The following is a 21,783-nucleotide window of genomic DNA, read 5'->3' as shown; positions in this document are numbered from 1 at the left end:
TCCCTCCTATCAGAAGGATGTTGTGAAACATGAAAGGGTTCAGAAAAGGTCTACAAGGACTTTGCCAGGGTTGGATGGTTTGAGCTACAGGGAGAGGGAGAATGCGCTGGGCTGTTTTCCTTGGAGCGTCGGAGGCTAAGGGGTGATCTTATAGAGGTTTACAAAATCATGAGGGGCATGGATAGGGTAAATAGACAAGGTATTTTCCTTGGGATGGGGGAGTCCAGAATTAGAGGGCAGAGGTTTAAATTGAGGGGGAAAAGATATCAAAGGGACCTAAGGGGCAACCTTTTCACGCAGAAGGTGGTGCCTGTATGAAATGAGCTGCCAGAGGAAGTGATGGTGGCTGGTACAATTACAACACTTAAAAGGCACTTGGATGGTTCAGAGGGATAGGGGCCAAATGCTGGCAAATGGGACTAGATTAATTTACGATATCTGATCGACATGGGTGAGTTGGACCAAAATGTCTGTATCCTTGCTGTACTTCTCTATGACTCTGTGGAAATTATTGAAAAAGCTAGCATTTATTGTCCATCCACTTGAGAAAGTGGTAGTGAACAAGCTTCTTAAACTGATGCAGTCTTGTCAAGTTGTTGGTATATCACACTGTGGTTAGGGAAAAAGTTTTATATTTTAACCAACAATGATGGAAGAATGGCAACATAACTCCAATTCAATTTGGTGCATGATTTGATGATGGTGCTATTATGTACGGTGCTGCCCTAGTTCTTTTGGTGCTTGAAATTAACTGGTTTATAAAGTGCTCAAGAAGTCTTCAAGTTGCTATAATGCTTCATTTTAAGCAAGGGGTGAAAGGTAGGTGGGAATATGGATTTAAGGTGATGGTAAGATCGGCTATGTCCTTAGTAAATGACAAATCAAGCTTGAAGGACTAAATGGGCCAGTCCTGCGACTTGTTTTTATATTTATTTTGTAGATGGTAATCATAGCAGCAATGGTGTGGAGGCAGTGGACTTTCAACAGAGTGAATGGTGTGCCAATGAATGGGGCTAAAACATCCACCTGTAAAGCCCCAACAATCACAACACTTAAAACATTTAGCTCTTGCACACGTTTGTTCACTGCACCAAGCTTTACTATACTGCCTTCTCATACTTACCATTATAACCCTTACTCATTCTACAGCTCACATCTTACAGTATTATTTTACTCTTAATACATATGGAGATCAGCTCAGGCTTTGAGCATCTTTGAAGCTGTTACCAACACATGCCCTTCTTTCTTGCAGAAGAGACCTGCACACAACTCTAGACATGGGTTGGCACCACAGGGGAAGTTCACTTGTAACTCCCTCTGGCTTCAAAGAAACTTTGCTCACTATCATGGATTGGAAAAGAGTCGAGGCAGTCACAACTGACAACACCAGAGAAGACGTCGCATAGGCGTTTGAAGAAGACTCTAAGGCATCTGCTAAGAAACACTGGATACAGTTGGCATACAATATTATCAATGATGGAGGAGATCAGGTCTAAGTTGCTGCAAGACTACAGTAGTGTACAGTTGCTATAGTGTTTCAGATGACTACAATGGCAGAAAGAAAAGAGGAGAACATGCCCCACCTACATCAACAGAGCAGAGGTTGAGAGGGTGGCAAGTGTCAGGTTCCTCAGAGTAATGATAACTGACTGTCTGCCCTGGACTTCCCATATTGATGCAAGGTCAAGAAAGCACAACAATGCCACTTCTTCCTCAGGCAGCTGAGGAAATTTGGCATGCCCATTAGGACCCTCACTAACTTTGACAGATGCACCACAGATAGCATACTGTCCGGGTACATAACGGCCTGGTATGGCGACTGCTTTGCCCAGAACCGTAAAGAACTACACAAGGTTGTGAGATCTTAGTAGGCTAGATAATGCCAGAAAATGTGTCGTTATTTGATAAAGTCTGTAGCTTCATTTGTCTATATTAACAGAATATGCCTCAATAATAATGTGGGGAGATCACTATTCACATCCCCTCTCATTTTAAAAAAACCATAGCCTCCTGTTTGCTATAATTAAAAGAAATTCTTTGAAAACTTATCATCATGACTACATGAGACTTTCCCTGCTCATCAGAATTTTGGTGTTTTGATTTCATGGATTTGCAGATCTAAAAACGAAGTATTGAAACATGCATTCCAACAGCTTTAATTTCAAACTACAGGTCTACATTTTGACTCAGGTCAGTTGTTAAGTTTTCACAAGAATAAAACACAGCTTACCCAAGGTTCTTGACATAACCGGTAATGCAGAACTAAGGACCAATATTGAGACACAATTTCCAATAATCTGTTAGAGGGAAAGAAAAACATGGAAAGAAACCAATATTAAGTTTCTCACTTGTAAACCAAAATGAGCATAGTGTTAAATTAGAACAGTAGTATAACAAAAGTAATTTTAAAATACTTTAAAGAATTAAGGCTCTCAGAGGTTGTGCATCACATTTGATTTAGCGAATTATAATTTGATCTCACTGGATACAAAATGCCCTCCATTTTGGAAGAAGTACTTAGTTTGAGCATCAGATCAGGACGATGCAGTCAAATGTTTTAAAACTGCTTAATTTAACAAAGACTGCAAGATTTGACTTTGAAATTAAACTAAAGTTGTCGATAATCCTGCTTCATGGTCAGCAGTGCAGCTGCCAACCTCCTCCTTAGAAAAATTCAAAAAGGCAAATCACAGCAATAGATAAATAATTCCTTCCAAAAACTTACGTAGGATTAAGGAACACTTTTGTTGAAAAAAATTCCTATTTAGGGATTTAGTTTGCAATAAGCAGTTACTTGAAGCTTCCCTTCAGACAAAATCCAAGTTTAGTTTGCACTCACATCTTGATTGCATACAACAGTTATCATTACACAGATTTGGACTTTTAAAAACTCTTTTCAACCTGTTTAAGTAACAGAAAAAGGATTCTAACAATGTTGCCACAAAAATCATGGTACAGTGATAGTCTTAAATCTCTAGTTTATATATGCAAAACGGAGGTGGCACCATCTGTCTCTAAGTAGTTTTGAAGTTTTAGACCTTCAATCTTAGTGCTTCGCTTTGAAGAACAATTTTCTGTAGACACTCTAAATAAACTGAATTCTATGGCTTATATGCTAGCATTAGAGGTACAATTAGTTCAATTAAAGTTACTCATTAGCAGATGTTTCCTTTGAAGAAAAGTCCTTTCACTGGATTTCTATAGCTAGTTAACAAGCCTTTCCATCGCAAGCTATTTACAACTGAATGGACACCATCCAAACCAAACAGAGTACATCCTTTTTCTTCACTACCTAGTTTTATGAAAATCTTCCAGTTTGTATTTACGCAGCACACAAACAAATATTGGCCATTGCAAATGAGCCATTAAAGGCAATTACTGAAGAAAACCTGGCAGCTGTCTGGTTACAAGAGAGGCCACATACATATCATCACCTCTGCCCACCATACCTTTGTCATGGTTGTGTCGTCTTTCGTGGGAGTGAGGGCTGCAAAGAACCGGAGGCTATAGAAGCCGACGACAGAGGACACCATCAGATAGCTGTGAGAATTAAGGAAAAGGACCTCTGCAGAGTGAGGAATGCACGGTTTCATTCATATTCTTAACCATCTCCTTCACTTCCTTAGAGTTGGATACAACAAAGAATTTCTCTCAAGTGTCTGTCATAACAGGTCCAAGCCATCACTACTGTTTTCCTAGATCCAACTCTTAGTAAAATACCACTGTGGCAGAAAACTTGTTATAATACTTGTTGACAGACATGACTGGGAAAAAGGATACAAAATCAGAATGATTTCAATCGCTGCACCAACAAACCCAAATGCAGACAGAGAGGCTTTACCAAGGCCCAGTTCCTGAAAGAAGAGAAAAAAAGCATGAAAACATAAAGTCTTTCTCCCATGAAACAAACCTGGAGACTCTGGCATTGCATTTTTTTGTCACACAGTGACAAGTTTGCGCAATAAAACATTGTTACTTTCAAGAGATTTGTAGCCAAACAGAACATGTGACATCAATAAACAATGCTCATAACTTAATCATTTATCTTAATTTTTAAAAAGTATGCAAATTGAAAAATCAGGTGCACCAGAATCTGCAAAGAAACAAATAAGTTACTTTTTAGATCGGCAATGTATCTGGTTAGAGTTATATTTCCTTTTCTCTTAACAGATTCAATCAGGCCTGCTGTAGATTTCTGACAGTTTTTGTTTTTGTGTCAGCATTATGGAACATGCAAACTCCCAACCGTTTTTAATCTCAATATTTTAGGTTCCCCATTAAGTTTATCTTTCACTTTACACAAAATAAAATTTTACTAATGTAACCATAAATCAAGGTCAATCTGTTTTTTGGAAGTGGTTAAAAATCCCATGATAGTATTTGAAAAGGGGGCGTGGAATTTTTCCACTTCTGTTACCAAGCATTTCTGTTTCCAATACCATCTAAAAAAGATAGTTCTTCTCATTACTTTTGGGATATTGCTGCTGCATTTGCCTTCAAAACAATCACTGCACATTGCAAAAATTACAATAACACCTTGAGAAATGATAAAGTCCGACATAGATACAATATTTTTTGTACAAATCAAGTGCTTTAAAACAGAATTCCCATCTCTGCTTCTGCAACTATTAAAAAATGCACTTAATACCTGAAGATAAGAAACTGCATCTTTATTTACAACTTCAATATCTTAAAAACTCATGGTGGATTCAAAACTTGTTTTTAAAAATGATATTCTGTCCTTAAAAATAAAACAAATCCTGTAGCAGATATGAACTGTCAAAAAAAATAATTTACTGAAGCTCTATATTACGGGAAGAAATGCTGTTATGCTTTGCCTAAAAACGAACTGCAGATTAAGTCTTTTTGCATAAGCAGGAAACATGCCATCAAATGTTCTAGCATTTGCAGTCATCACTTTCTCCTAATCAATTGAGATCCTGTTTGGCTGAGGCCATAACAAGGTTATATGGATCTAAAGGGTTACATGCAAACCAGGTGACATTATTGCTGAACACTATTGTGTAGTGGTCCAAGTAACCCTGAAACTTTACATTCAAACTTACAAATGCAGTTTCATATGTGCATTCAATTTCAAGACATTTTGAGATTTAAGCTGTTGGACTGTCAGACACACCCAAAAGTGGTCCACTGATGTCTTGGCTGTGGCTATCTCATCTGATCTATATGCAAGTCGAACACTCCAATAATTCTTTATTGGCAGTGGCATGGCAAACCACACAGTTGTATTGAAGTTTTAATAATAGTACAGGTGGGCAACAATGGTTCTGGATGCGTTGCCACGACTTTGCTTCAAAAAGGGCAATTATAGATTGGCAATAAGTACCAAATTCCCAAACACTACTCCCATGTCAAGAGTAAAAACGTTTAGAAATATTCTTCAGTCAACATTTAAATTTTTGAAATTAGATGAAAGATCAAGTGAAAAATACATGGTCAAAACTGAAGTAGTTAACTGTGGTAACTTAAGATGGACGTTTCATAAATTTGCTAATCAAGCAAGTGTGAACCAAGAGAAAAACGCTGTTTATTTTCTGAAGAAAGTAAGTCCACAGTCCAAAGATCTGCAGGTTAGGTGGATTTCCCACAGTGTTGGAGTGGATTAGCTATAGGAAATGCAGGATTATAGGGATGCAGTGGGTCTGGGTGGGATGCACTTCAGAGTGTCAGTGTGGACTTGATGAGCCAATAGCTGCTTTCACACCCTCGGGATGAGATGATCTAGAAGACGACAGACATAGCAAGGATACAAAATGTTCATGAATTATCTCAATAATTAACTAGAAAAAAATGCTTTACGTCACAAAGCTATGATTAAATTGGAATGGATTTAGATCTTTTAGCCCATTGTATCAGATTTTGGGAAAACAGAGAGACAAAATTCAAAACAAGTGGAAATTCCTAATTAGAGGCAAACATTTTACGTATTTCAGAAGTTTCCTCAGAGCAAGAAGTAGGATTTGCTCTGGAAATGTAACAGAACAGGAGCAGCAAAACAAGATAATTCTGGCGAGAATTTAAAATAACAAATCTCAAAACTTTAAATTAGGTATTTATTACATTTGCAAATGCAACATCATGACAACAACTGCTTCAAAAGCGCAAGACAGCTACATAATCTAAATCCTAGCTTTGAGTGAAACACTCTGTCTTTATCTCTCCAAACCTAAAGTAAATCGCTTGTAGGTGTCTGTTTAAATAGAGAGCTGCTATTGACAAGCAGCATAGAAAGCTTTTCAGTGGTCTGAGTAAACAAGCAATTTGTGATAAATGATATACAACCACAACAAGGCTCTGCAAAAAACAGCATGGAAATTAGCACTCCTGTATGGAACCCAACAAATGCAGCCTGATCTTTCGGAGGAGTTAGTATGGAAATGTAGATGGATCTAAAAACTAAAACAGAGAACTAAATTGATATAGAAAAAATGATAAATACAAGTTGTGGTAGTTGAATTAGTTATTTTATTTAAGCATACTTATATCATTGCAAATATATCAGGATTATATAATCAAAATTATGTGTGGGAAAATAAGTAGAAATTCTTACTTGATCAGAAAAATCCCTGATTCAAATCAAGATTATGTAAATTAAGGCATGGAGTTTTAATGTTATTTCAAAATGCTAACCAATCTACTTCTGGCTCTCTTAAAAAAATGATGGCCTTCAGTAAAGCCTAACCACAGACACCAGAAAATACCATATCTCATGCTACCTTAATGGATCTGATGACCAAGTATCACAATTGGTCTCAGTAGCTTTAGAATAGATTGGATTGTTGGATGGCAGGGTAGGGGGCAAATGAAGGAAAAACGCCTGTTACAGTGGTTTACTTGAAATAATATTTGTTCATCATTGGTTCGGAATAACCTCTGGGAAGAAAGCTTGACGTCGGATTAATATGGGTTGGGCTGGTCTGGCTGTGTTACATTTACCCCCCTTTCCACATTACTAATGACAAATGGGGAGGAAGAGAGTGAGTGAGACAGATGGTTAGGGAGAGAAAGGATGTGCTTTGCTAGAGCAAATTTAACAGGACATTGCCGAGAGGGTGGGATGTAAGAAAATTGGAGGATCAAGGTCATACTCTCAAGTTGTAGAGCTTAGCATTGAGTTCCAGAAGCTGTAGATATCTCCCCCACTTTAAGAGCAGAAAAACAACCATTTCCCAGCCTCTTTCACTTCTGAGTCATATTGGACTCAAATGTTAACTCTGTTTCTCTCTCCACAGATGCTGGGTTTCTCCATTATCTTCTGTCATGAATTCAGTAAAAGTAGGAATTGGTACATTATCATAAGGAGGCTTGTACACAATAAAATCCCTTGACAGATGTTGTTGGCAGCTCCTGCTCTTGATAGGGCCACTCATGGCAAAAATGGGAGTTCAGAAAAAGTGTTGTATAAAAATTTCTCAAGGTTAGAGATAGCAGGGGGACACTGGTGACTACAGTGGAAAATTGAACTGGAATTGAAAAATTCATCTTTGAACTGTGACCACCATCCTATTTGGACCATGACAGCAGCGATGATGCTAAGGTCTTCATTAGTAGTTTTCCACTTGGGTGCAGTCAGCAGATACCCAACGGAACAACTGCTGTCATGACATTTCCATAATGCCATGGATCAGTGACAATAAGAACACTAAAGAAATTCGATCAGTTGTGCCTCTTGCATAACTAGAATCAGTAAGATGATATATAAAACATTCATGTCAATAAAACATGAGTGTCCTCGAAGCCAGCACCACAAGTATTCAAGCAAAATCAAGTTCAATGGAGTGGACACAAGAGGGTCGCAAAGTGTTTTCCCCCGCCCAGATCCAATTTTCGCAACTCTCAATTAGCCAAAGTTCCAGGTGAGTGCAAAGAAAATACTTGAAAGACATTCTGAAGCTCTCCTTGAAGCATGGAAGTGATTGGAGAAGCAGATTGTTACCAATCATTCAAAACGGTGACAACTTACGAATTAAGGCCTTGAGTAACAAAGTCTTATTGGTGCAAAGAGAAAAGATATTGTGCACTCTTAACCCCACTACCTCTTAGTTCATGCTGCCTCACATGTCAAGAATTCACCTATACTGAGGAGCAATAGCAAATGCTTGTGACCAAGAATTCTCAAACCTGGGGATGATTGGGCAAAACTGATTCAACAATTTTAAAAACTGACAATTACATTAGGGGAAACATATCTTGCAGCCATTACAAGGATAGCACACAGTCTGTTTAAAATCTAGTGGACAAAGTTAATACTGTTAGAAGTCTGTGTTCACAGACAGCATCATACAACTAATAATGGATTTTCTTTCTTCAAAACAGAAGAAAGCATCAAGATTAAACGACATTTTGTTGTAGATAAGTAGTTAATCAACAGGTGAAAGTATTGACTGGTAACTTGCCATAAACAAACTAGTTATTTACTAATTCAGACAAAATAAAGGTATTTACACTGTGCGTGACCTTGTATACTTCACAGCAGCAAATTCAATGCGCTTCATGCTGCAACAAACACCAAAGAAGCTGCTTTGATGCTTGTGCACGACTGTGTGAAAGTTCATTATCATGAAACATTTAGCGTTCAATACAATCCATATTTTATCAGCTGCGTTTTTGTATTTCTCCAATCCCTTTCATGTTTGTGTTTCACACTTCAGCAGTAAAAACAGCTGAAATGTTAATTGAGCTTTCTGAAACCATACATAATTTTGTGTTGAAAACCAACTCAAAAATAAATTAAGATTATAGCACTGCTAAATTAAAGTAAATTCAAAAGTTATTAACCATATTCTGTTGACTACCTTTGAAATTTCCACAAAAGAGAAGTGAATTGATAGTTTTAAAGATTCAGTAAACAGGGAAAGACAAAAAACACAGGGATTAATGGTATCTTCAAACATTTCCAAATTTCTAAACAAGAAATTATGCATTTAATAACATATAATATTTTGTTTTATAACACTACATCAATACGTTTCAACTAGATTAGCACTTAGTTCTTCAAAAGTAGCTCAAATGGTTGAATGTGAAAATTAATTTTAAGACTCAAACATCATAATCTAGATGGATACAGAATTATAAAACAATTGTATCAGAATGTGAATGATGGAGGCTTCAAGGATGTCACCATTGAATGTTCTAACAAATAATATCCAAAATCCATGAAACCAGTCTTGCAGCAATACCTGATATTTTCTATTCTATAATGCATGATATTCATCTTTCAAATCTACAGAACACCAAATTTTATTGCAGGAACACATGTTAATTTGAGGTCAATTTGCACCTTAAAGAGGAAATTGGCTTGAAATGTGTTTCTTGTGGGTTTTGGAGGTACAAACATAATTTCTTTGAGGGAGGGGTAAGAGATTTGGTGCTCTTTGATGTACAGGATTGACAGCTGGTAACAGTGAACCAAAGCAGCAGAATCAATATCACACAGGTGCTGATGGATAGGTTTTTCAGCTTGGATATTATAAACCTATTGAAGTTTTTAAACCAGAAACATACCAATCTGTTGAGTTTTAGCATCCATACTTCAATAAGATCAATGCCCAGGTATCTTAAGACCTCTCTGTATAACGTTTTTTTGGATCCACTCCTTTTTCACCAATACTATTTATATGCACTAATCATGTACCTCACTGCCTATTTGACTGAAGAGAATCACCAGTTGCACAGATAGATACATAAAATTAGTGCACCACAGAAAATGGGAGAGGACAGATGGGGGTATAGTGGGAATGTTATTGGACGAGTCATCCAGAGGCCCAATCTGATGTAAAAGGGACATACCAGCTACTGGAATGTAAATTGAATTAAGAAATCTAGAATTGCAAAGTTATTTTCAATAATGATGACCATGAAAATAGCATACATTGTTGTTAAAAAAAAAGTCCTTTAGGGAAGGAAATCTGCCATTCTTGCCAGGTCTGCTGTATGTGCAACTCCATAGCTAAAGCAACGAAGTTAACTCTTAGCTGTCCCCTGTGAAATGACCAAGCATTAAGTTCAAAGGTAATTAGGAATGGACACCAAATGTTGGCCTCATCAGAAATATACCCCACAAAAGAATTAAGAAAATAAAAATCAGAGGAAATTGGCCAGATCATTCTAAGAGCAACCAACTGATTCACAATCTCTGGAATATTATTTCTTTATCTCAGATATAGATATATTCTAATAGGATTCATCCAATTCCCTTTAAAAAGGCTACTATTGAATCTGCAGCAGTCATCCTCTTGGTAGTGAGTGCCAAATCCTAACCATTCATGAGATTACAACTTTTCTTCATGTACCTATGGTTCTTTTGCCATTGGCCTGTACTTTCCAGTTACCCATTTATCAGCTACAGAAAACAGCTTCTCTTTTTTTATTTAAATACTTCAAACTTTTAAACACATCTAACAAATCTCTTATAAATCTTCTCGACTCTGAAGAAAACAACCCCAGCTGTTCTTAGTCTAGTTAGGTAACTACACTCGTCCTCTCCTGGAACTATTCTAGGAAATGTCTTTTGCACGCACTGCCATAAGTCTTCTTGTCCTCTTTGAAGCTATAGTGTGTCCAGATTTGGACTTAAGCAAAAGCTTCGACTAAATGTGGTTTACACTTGGTTCGAACAAATCCAGGACAGTAGCAATCAGAGAAGTACCCAGAACTATATTTTCCTGCTGAACCAAGAGACTAACCAATAATGTTCTGGCTGAGACATAATATGTAAGCATAAACTAAAGATCAAGCCTGACAGTTCCTTCATCTACATAGCTTAGCTCGCTGACCACAAACAATAATGCATCTGTCCCTGCCCCAGATTTTCTGGAATCAACTTAAAGAGTAGGAATATTTCAACTCCAAAACCTTTCGTTGTCCTTTCCCTCGCTTCATGGCAGCATAAGAAGGACATGTTTTTGAAACATTTTTGTAAAACTAATTCCACCTGTTTATGACCAGAAACAAGTTAAAAAGACTTCAAAACAGGATTTTTTGGCTTGATAAGAGCATACCTGGACTGGCACTTTTGCCATTCTTATCAATCCAACAAATACCACTTTGAATCATAAACTGAACTTTTGTTTCCCGCTGCACTTGATCAATTTCAATGTCTGCTGTACCATTCAGTATGTGAATGCGATTCAGTTTAAAAGATAGAACATGCTGCTTCATGATTTGATGCTCTGCTACAACTGTTTGATCATGTGCACACATGCATGCTTACTGCCTAAATACAGAGAGGGGAAACAAATGAACACAATAGAAAAATCTGGTCTGGACAAAAATCAATTTTCATTGTAAAAAAACTAAATCATATTCAAATTCCAATGAAAGAATTAACAAGGGTCTGTGAATTTATAGAAGTATCAGGTAAATATACGAGATAAGCACTAAAATATTTCATGTTTTATAGTTTCTTAATGACTTAGCATTAAACGTTTTTTTGAATTGATGTGTGGAGTGCATTTTTAATATGGATACATTTATAAAATTTAAATTCCACTGAGTAACCTCAAATTCTAAGTAATCCCACCATTTTAATCCAACTTATTGTAATGTTAAATTTTGAAAGCAGTTTTGTTTGATTTTTAAAGGAAACATTCAATAAACATTTCTGAACATTCCAAATTAAATTGTGCATAATGGTTCAGCAAGAATTTGAACTTAAATGCAATTCGTGTCTCATTTTGTTCAGCTCAAACTTCAAGACCAGATCACCTAATAAGCCATATTTTTGAAGCATGCAAATAACAGACTGGACGTTTTCCTTTGTTTTCCATAAAGCCATAAAATGAAACAGGACAATATATAATTCATCAACATAGATTCATGTACTCTAACGAAGAAGTTTTCTTTATTCTAGATCAATAACCTGAATGGCCCCTTGTCATCGAATATAATCTTTGAGTATTAAGAGATCATGATGAATAATCTTCAATTTATTTTGGTCTTAAGTGTGACCTTTCAAGATTGACCTCAGTCTTCAGATCCTACCAGTATTTCTGTAGGATTACAGTCAACCAGCTTTCAGAAATATTCTTTTCCTTCAATTAACAAAATTCAACTGATTTTTCCGCAGGCACCATTATTCATTAAAATATGATTTAGATTAGATTAGATTACTTAGTGTGGAAACAGGCCCTTCAGCCCAACAAGTCCACACCGACCCGCCAAAGCACACACACCCAGACCCATTCCCCTACATTTACCCCTGCACCTAACACTATGGGCAATTTAGCATGGCCAATTCACCTAACGTGCACATTTTTGGACTGTGGGAGGAAACCGGAGCACCCAGAGAAAACCCACGCAGACACGGGGAGACCGTGCAAACTCCACACAGTCAGTCAGTCGCCCGAGGTGGGAATTGAACTCGGGTCTCTGGCGCTGTGAGGCAGCAGTGCTAAACATTGTGCCACCGTGCTGCCCACTTCTTTGCTCGTTTGATGTATTTGTGGAGAGTCAAAACCATAGGGCATAGGTTTAAGGTGTGAGGGGAAAAATTTGAAAAGGATTCACACCAACATTGAAGGTGTAGTGGACAGTGAAAGAGGTTACATCAGACAACAATGGGATATTGATCAGATGGGACAAGGGACTGAGGGGTGGTGGATGGAGTTTAATTTGGACAAATGTGAGGTGCTGCATTTTTGAAAGGCAAATCAGAGCAGGACTTATACATTTAATGCTAAGTGTTGCTGAACAAAGAGACGTTGGTTCATAGTTCCTTGAAAGTGGAGTCGCAGGTAGATAGGATAGTGAAGGCAGCATTTGGTAAGCTTTCCTTTATTGGCCAGAGTATTGAATACAGGAGTTGGGAGGTCATGCTGTGGCTGTACAGGACATTGGTTAGGCCACTGTTGGAATATTGTGTGCAATTCTGGTCTCCTTCCTATTGGAAAGATGTTGTGAAACTTGAAAGGGTTCAGAAAAGATTTACAAGGATGTTGCCAGGGTTGAAGGGTTTGAGCTATAGGGAGAGGCTGAATAGGCTGGGGCTATTTTCCCTGGAATGTCAGAGGCTGAGGGGTGACTTTATAGAGTTTTATAAAATCATGAGGGGCATGGATAGGATAAACAGACAAGGTCTTTTCCCTGGAATGGCAGAGTCCAGAACTAGAGGACAGAGGCTTAGGATGAGGGGGGGAAAATTTAAAAGGGACCTAAGGGGCAACTTTTTCACGCAGAGGGTGGTGCATGTATGCAATGAGCTGCCAGTGGAAATAGTGGAGGCTGGTATAATTGCAACATTTAAAAGGCATCTGGATGGGTACATGAATCAGAAGGGTCCAGCGGGATATGGAGACAGTGAGGTCTGCAGATGCTGGAGATCAGAGTTGAGAGTGTGTTGCTGAAAAGCAACAGGTCAGGCAGCACCTGAAGAGCAGGAAAATCAACATTTTGGGCTGGAGCCCTTTATCAGGGTATATAAATAGGAAGGGTTTAGAAGGATATAGGGTAAATGCTGGAAAATGGGACCAGGTCAGATTGGAATATCTGGTCAGCACTGATAAGTTGGACCAAAGGGTCTGTTTCCGTGTTGTACAACTCTACGAATTCTATAAATAATTTTTAACAAAAGTATTGAATAGATTGAATGATTTAATTGGTGCCAGCATCAATGAAATATGAACTTGCATCCTCAACATCATGCACATTGGTCTTCATTTACACAGCTTAAAAATATAATCTCAACCTCTCAAATTTGTGATCAACAGCGATACTGGCTTCATCAACATATTTAAAAATGGGCTTACAGGTAAACATATTTCTCTAATATAAGCCTCTAAAGTAAGCACAACAACCTGTACTCTGCAGTAGCGATATCAGTGTTCTGAATCAAGAGCTCTCCCCGAAACTGACAACAATTTCTGGAGTCTGCATGTGCAATTAAATGCAAAAATCCTGAAGTTGCTTTCAGGAATTCTACATTTTTCTACACATGCACTGTTGAATACCCAAGTAGAAATCACTATACCAATGAGAAAATTTTTTCAGAAGTTGTACTCTGCTGAATAAGGTACAATTAGGTTTCTTTCTAATGTATTAAGTTCGCAATCACTACTAAGCAACCTCATCTCCTGCAAAACTAATTTTATATTTGCAGAATGGCAAATTTCTCCATTAGTTACTGATTGGTCTATACAATTTTACTTCCCACAGCACAGCAGGTCATTCAACATGTTCAAAGCTGACTTGGATAATATTTTGATCAACAAGCACGTGAAGGGTTTTGAGAGGCAGAATGCAAAGTGAAGTTAGGACTACAATCAGATCAACCATCATTTTAATCAAATGGCAGAGCAGACTTAAGGGGTGGAATGGTATATTTCTGACCCTAAAATGTCATAAAAATACATATGATTCTACTTTAATCCATGTGTCTGTTGCAATCATTTAATAACCTTTGTACAAACAGTCAATAAAAAGTGAAAAAAATTCAGTGCATTTTACTTATGGGTTTGTAGTCTGTGAGAATATTCCAATGTGATTCACCACTGACATCACTGTTACTAGAACTCTGATGCTCCAAGACCTGTTGCCAGAATAAATTTGCTGTTGAGAAGACAAAAATCCACACCAGAGATCCTGGAGTACTCTTTTTTTTTATTTTTGAGGCCAACTGTTACTTCAATATTTACCATGGAATCAGGACTAAAATGTGCTTTCCAACAGCCTTTCTCAGTGTTCTACATCAGTCATCTATTCGACAGTCCATGTTACTTCCCCCCTTATTCCTGAATAAGTAACATTTTCTCCCTATTAATTGAAAACTTCACACATTGAACAATTTCCCCAGTCGCTTTCACAAACTTGCAGGCTTCCCTTTTCCAAAAAAATCAGGTCCAATTTAACCTTACCTCAAATAATAAATTCCTAAATATTACAATCAATTTCATTGCTGGCAATGTCACATTTTCCATAATTAGGTTATTAGAACTGCACTCAATATACCCCTGTTGAATATCTAATTGAATGGCTCAAGGGCCATTATTCATGTTTCTATGTATGTAGTCTGTTGGGAATGCATGTCTATAAGAAAATCAGCTTACAATTTTTCTCTCTCGTAAGAGATCACAGGTTAGATATCTTTGATTTTTTTTGACATCTGCACTTTAAATTGTTTATTAATATTTATTGTAACATAACCAAGTTTCTTGGAATAAATTTAGGGATGGCAGGAAATTGACAAGACATTTCTACAGTAAATCACAATTGAAGGCTCAATGATGTTCCAGCAAAACCCAATAATAAGCATGATGTGCAGTCTCCAGTATCAGTGAAGTGAGATTCCAGGGCAAAATCCCAGATGCATTTCTGAATGGCTGGTACACTGATATGGTCTGGGGAGTTGTAATCCAAATATATGAGAATATGGAGTGGTGGTCCCAAGGTCACTGGAGAGGGGGCGAAGGCAACAAGGGAAAGAGAGATAGACTAAGAATTGCCTTCCTATTTGGATTTTTCTGCAACAGCCTCTATTTTCCTCCTCCCTTCCCCCCATTCCTTGACTGTTTCTATAGTCCGAGGGCATAATGCCAGATTAAAGCAAGTTTCTAGTGCAATAGACACTTGTACATCATGCAGTCAGCAAACAAAATTGTGTACATCATTACGTATGCTTCGGGGAGCTTTTAGACGAGAGTTTTAAATGTATTACCTAATCACAGCTATTTCTTAGTTCAGAAACCTGGTTGTGTTTTTTGTTAACCTGGAACTATGTGAAAGATAAATCAGGTTCTTGCATACTTCGATAAAAGTTTTAATTTTTGCGATGGCTCTGGAAATAACAGCGTTTGATCCCACAGCCCTGCCCCACTGATGCTAGACATTTCACAAATCTTTCTGCTGTCTACAAAGGTACAAGTGTAATGAAATATTTTGACCTTCTTATATTAATGCAGGTTCAACAATATTCAAGAAGTCTGGCATCAACCAGAACAAAGCAACCTGTTAAGACTGGCACAAACAGAGGACTGCAGATGCTGGAGATCAGAGTCAAAAGGTGCGGTGCTGGAAAAGCACAGTTGGTCAGGCAGCATCTGATGAGCAGGAGAGTCAACGTTTTGAACATAAATTCTTCATCAAGAATGTGACATTCCTGATGAAGGGCTTATGCTTGAAACGTTGACTCTCCTGCTCCTCAGATGCTGCCTGACCAACTGTGCTTTTCCAGCACCGCACCTTTTGACTCTCAAGACCGGCACTACAGTAACCACTTTAAATATTCATCATAAGCTTAAATTGACTGTAATGTGTACCATCAACAGGCTTCATTACAAAAACACAAAAGCTTCTTCAACACCACTGCAAAAGCCCACAACCTATGCTCTAGTAAAACAAGGACAGCAAGAGTGTGAAAACACCAACCTCTTGAGAGCATGTTCCACTTTAAATTACACACTTTCCTTACCTGATATGTCAATATCCTGGAAATGCTTTTAACATTATACCATGATGGCACAAGAAGGTAGCTCATGACCACCTTCACAAGTTTCAGAAGTGTTATAAAGGAAATGTTGGGTACAAACTCTTAATGTTATCTATACACGTGCTTCTTCATTTCCTACACTGCAACAGTAATTAAACAAAGCTTTTTGGGATACTGAGATTCTGAAAAGCAATACACAAGTTCTTTCTTCAATTGGCAAAGAACATTACAAATATGCAACAGTTTCTTCTCTTTTGGTGCAAAAGCAAATTAAAATGGGAACTGCTGACAGACAATAAAGAACATTCCAAAAATACTTGTTTTTCTTTTAAAAACGCAATCAATTCTGGAGTTTAAAGAAGTATTGAACCAGCTTGTCTTATGGACCCTCATCGTTGGGGATTTGATCACTGACTTTGAAATGAAGCTGAGTGAACTTCAATCTGTTTGAATGTATTGAGAGTTCTCCCTGCTGGTTGATGTAGGGTTTGCATCAAGTTACTGCCTATAATCACAAACTTGAATACATAAAAATCAGCCTGAACGTGATTAAGTGTATCAGTGAATCATATAATGAATAAGTTTCACAAAAACTAATCCTTTAACTACTCTATTCTCACACTTGCATATTATTTTGTTAAGACATTAGTTGAAAGATTAAACAACAGTAAGTGACAAGGTTGAAAACAGTAGCAGACAAAACAAAAAAAAGTTACACAACATCCAACTTCATGAATATCAAGAGAACAATCACTGAAGCAGAATTGCAGTTGATTAATACCTGTGATCCTTTTGGCATTGCAGTTTCATCGACCAACAGAGCCAGTATATTGAAAGCAACCAAAAGGACAGAAATTGTCTGTAAGACATAATTTGGTCATTAAGAGTCTGTGGAAAAACATTGATATTAATAGATTTCCTCACATACAATATTTACTGCATATTAATAATGTTTACACTGCAAATCTGTATAATGTTATTTCCAAAATAAAATGTTATTGAGTTTTTCAAACTTTTCAGAAGTAGTATGTACATAGAGTGTATATTATGCCTTTATTATTATGAAATACTATACAACTTTCTAACAGAAACAAAACTATGATTATTAAATTGAGCTGTAAACATTTTGTAATACTATTTCTTTTCATCATGCATTCATCCTGAAAAAAAGCTTGAGACGGAAAGATGTTTGTTTCATCTCATCCAACACGGAACGTTGTCATACCATCGGAATAGACAACTGCAAGCCTTTTTAAATTAATCAAAGCCGTGCTTGCACATATTATAAACTCAGAAGATAAAAGTATAGGTCCTTGTGTTAAGCTGATGCTAATAAATTGTAATGGCTGTCTTATAACCTTATCCATTCTTTCCTTCTATAACTAACTTCGAACATTAATTTTTAAAAAAAAACATTCTTGCCAGGAAAGACTGGGATTCTATGTGAGCTTTACGATTCAGTCAGCCCACCTCCTTTCACACCTCCCCCAACACACAAACGTCAAAAAGCCAGTGTGGTCATGAGACAGAAATTCTCTTGTCAGCCACACAAACTTCAAATGTCCAAGTATTAACATGCTATTAAAGTCACAAGCAAAGAAATACCGTCTAGTCACTGTCACATTGCAAGTAAAAGTACTCACTCAGAGCTAGAAACCAACTAGTTAGTTAGTGAGCAAGCCAGACAAAAGATAACAGGACAACCAAAGAACTCTCCTTCACACTTAATGCCAGAATTCAATCGTGGTCAAAAGGAATCAGAACCACAGAATCTCAACCAACCTACAAAACAATCTTGAGATCAGCTATTTAATAAACATCGCCAATGCTACTGATAACCTCCACTGCAATGGCTGCAACATTCTATTACCAAACTTCAAACAATTCACAGACTGATTCTTGAACTTTCCTTTTATTTCTAATTTATGTGTAAGCACACTGGGATTTTATTTCTGCTGAGGTTTTTCTAGTACAGAAAACGTTGGATGCCCAACAGGATTTGGGGCTTTAGGGTGCATAGCTGTTGAAAATGCCATAGATAAGTGCAGAAGAGTGTCAAGGCAGCTAATGGAATGCTGGCTTTCATATTGAAACGTATGGAATACAGGAATGCAGGTGTAATGCTGTAGTAACACAAAACATTAGTTAGATCTCACTTAGAGTAAAGTGAGCAGATCTGTGCATCACATATGAAGAAGGATGTTTTGGCCCTGGAGGGGGGTTCAGAGCAGGTTTACAGGGTTATGAGGGGCGATGAGGAGAGATTGGATAAATTAGGTTTTTATTCTCTGGAATTTGAAGGTTAAGGATGATTTAATTAAGGTCTTCAGGAATATTAACAGGGAAAGGCAGAGTAAATAAAGATTACGACAGGTTGAAGGTTCTGGAACTAGAGGACGTAAAATACTAAGAATTAGGACCATTCAAGTGAGATGTTAGAAGAAGCAAAAAGAGTAGTGGAGGTTTGGAACAGTGTTTCTCAAATGGCAGTCAACGTGAATTCAATTGTTAGATTTAAATCTGAGGAAGACAAATTTTTGTGAAGCAAGAGTATTAAGGTATATGTGCTCAAGACAGGCATATGAAATTAGGCCACAGATCTCCCATGATCTTAGCGAATGATGGAGTGGGCTCAAAGGCTGAAGGGCTGACTTGTGCTCATGTGTTCCTAAAATCACATTTTGTTAACTCAAGGAAGCCTGGTTGAGTTGGCTATTTTTTCAAAAACACAAGCTCATTTGGGTCTGGGAGAAAAGTATCCATAAGGAAAGCGATCCGTTTTTAAATTAACTTTGGTGTTACTGACCAAGGGAGTGGGTGAATAAAGAAGGGGAGCCAGTTCACCCGTGCTCATCCGGGAGCTTATTGATTTGTGGCATCTCATCTGGATCCCTAACAATTTAGTGGAACATCCTTGACACCAGAGTCTGGGCATAACACCACTAACCAAAAATGGTTGCTCTTCATTTACTTTGAATATAAACTATTAGAAATGTAAAGGTTATACTACAGATTATATATCAAAATTTGGTAACAACTGGGAATAATACAGACACTTGCATTATCTGCACTAATTTTTAACAAAAGCAGCTCACCGTTCCTGACAGTAGTATCAGCATGACAACAGGATAAACCAGATTTCGCTCCCATGCGGAAGCTTTCTTGCGTCGTTCTTAAGAAAAGAAAACACCAAACTAATTACAAACTCCTGTCAATCTGACATTGCTTGAAGTTTTAAACTGAATTCGGTTATAGCAAACAGTAAAAATGGCAACTGAACAGAGCTATTTCTCAAGTTTAATATGGAACAGTGCTCAAAATACTGAAGCAGCAGACGAATTCACCTGGAAATCCCCAAAATGCCTCTGTAAATTAAATCACAGGCCCAACCAATTAAAGAAGTTGTTCCCATGGAGCTGAGATATTTACTGGTCGGGGGATGGGAGGAGGAGGAGGAGGAGGAGGAGGAGGAGGAGGAGGATGATACTAGAGGAATATGGGGAGGAAAACACTGCAAGAAGAGTGCAGGGAAGGAAATGTGACAACAAGACGGCTGGAAGGGGAGAAGGTGGCTGCCAGAGGGGTTGGGGAAGAGGACAGCGGCAAGAAAAGTTGGGTGGAGGAAAAGTGGGCAAAGAGGAGGGTTGTGCCAGAGGGGCGTTGGAAGAGCATGCCAGGAAGATGCAAGGAGTGGGAGATGGTGACAGGCTTGTGGGGGAAGAGGGAGGTTACAAGAGTGGTGAGTTTAGGGTTGGGGAGAAGGAGACTAAAGAGGTGTGGTGATGGAAAAGGGAAGCTACAATGGGGCATAGAGGGGAGATAAAAGGTGTGGGGGATGATAGCAGTGAATGGGGAAAGTAGTGGGAAGGGTGCAAAGGAGAACAATTATCGAAAAATAAATATTGAGTTAATTAGGAGTGAAGAAAATATGAAATCACCAAGTAATAAATTCTTTGCACGTGACTGTGGAAATTCTATTTTAAGGCTACCTATATCCAGAATCTATTATATGGGGAAAAATGTTGCTGCTATTGTGTTGAATCCACAATATATCAATTTTCAATTTAAATCTCAATTTTGAGATCTGATGTTCAGAATAAAGGACAGAAACTGTTGAGTTAAGCTGTTCCAGCTCTGTGTATATGTGATGGAAACAAATTTCCTGAGATTGGACCTATCTGCAGAATAAGTTTGTAGTGATACTTGTGTGTGCCCAGAATTGTACATCAGGTAACTTTGAAAGAAAACTTTTGCTAATTTATGTCTGTTGACACATGTCAATTTAAACGCTTCCATGTCTCGGAAATTAATGCTTTTCTTTGGTATTATATCTCTATTTTTAATGGACAACCAATAAATATTGATACTGACAAATTCATTTAATTCTGCATCCACCCCAAAAACCAAAGTCGCCCCTGATAAAATCTCAAGCAGACTCCTCACAAAAATTATTTTGACTTCTAATACTGAATGTAGAAATTACATTATTTTACTACTTTACAAATTGCAATATAGAGCTCTTTATCAAGTGATTTAAGACTCCCAGGTGTACCTTAACAAACTGTTATATAAAAGGGATAAACCAAATCCATATAAGAGTACAAATGGATAAATTCCATCCCAATTGCCAAAATATATAATTCCCAAGGAAGGTGCAGCATCTGAGCAATTTTCACATTATTTTTTTCAAGCCCTCCAGTGGCAAAACTGCAATTATGCGGATATATTCAACTAGCTGTTTAAAAGTAGAATTAATATTACACAACATTTTAAACAAATAGCACATTGTCTCTTGCATTAATGTGTGCAGGAAAATTACAGTTTAAATGTTTAAACAGCATTGGTTTGAGGCAAATTTTAAATGAATCTTAATCCCTAGTCTGTGTTATACATGGTCTGTGAGTGGTGTGTAATTAGGATTCATATAACTAATCGATTTGCTTGTTGCTCAGAAAAAAACATCTATATCATTTCAAACATAGCCCGGAAATTGATGCTTGCATTCTGTAATTCATTTTGATTCTAAGTAACTACTGTTTTACAGCATCCTATGGCAATGGAAGAAAAAACTATAAAGATTTTGCCATGAATTCTGCAGGATCTCAGTGTAAGTAGAGCTTGCACGTATCCCCTCACTAACCTACTCATCACCTCTGTGCTTGATTTACAATATTTTTATATTTTCTCCTCAATTTTTCTGAATCTGTTCCTGGTTTTGAAGAAAGACAAAAAGTAGCAGCAATTGTTTGGTCTTCATGACTGCTAATTTCTGCAGCTTTTCCTGTTACTTGAGATTTCCAGTTCTTTCTTTGTATTCAACTGTTTAAATGTAGAATCATTCT

The 21,783-nt window shown here is 37.5% G+C and overlaps 1 protein-coding gene across 4 annotated transcripts in view; it reads right to left on the bottom strand.

The window, feature by feature from the left end:
- The window catches only part of lmbr1 (limb development membrane protein 1), a 262,815-nt gene that overhangs the window by 46,980 nt on the left and 194,052 nt on the right, over nucleotides 1-21,783 (bottom strand). For all 4 annotated transcript variants that reach the window (XM_072576218.1, XM_072576217.1, XM_072576220.1 and 1 more), the window contains 5 exons: nucleotides 19,537-19,613; nucleotides 17,223-17,300; nucleotides 3,781-3,854; nucleotides 3,450-3,540; nucleotides 2,231-2,297 (listed from right to left, as the gene is read on the bottom strand). In XM_072576218.1, coding sequence (XP_072432319.1) covers nucleotides 2,231-2,297; nucleotides 3,450-3,540; nucleotides 3,781-3,854; nucleotides 17,223-17,300; nucleotides 19,537-19,613 — 387 coding nt within the window. The remainder of the gene's footprint in view (nucleotides 1-2,230; nucleotides 2,298-3,449; nucleotides 3,541-3,780; nucleotides 3,855-17,222; nucleotides 17,301-19,536; nucleotides 19,614-21,783) is intronic.

This window comes from Chiloscyllium punctatum, chromosome 8 (assembly GCF_047496795.1).
Source record: "Chiloscyllium punctatum isolate Juve2018m chromosome 8, sChiPun1.3, whole genome shotgun sequence".
Lineage (NCBI taxonomy): Eukaryota > Metazoa > Chordata > Chondrichthyes > Orectolobiformes > Hemiscylliidae > Chiloscyllium > Chiloscyllium punctatum.
Note: the sequence above shows the minus strand (reverse complement) of the source record. Positions and strands in the feature narration are given on the sequence as shown.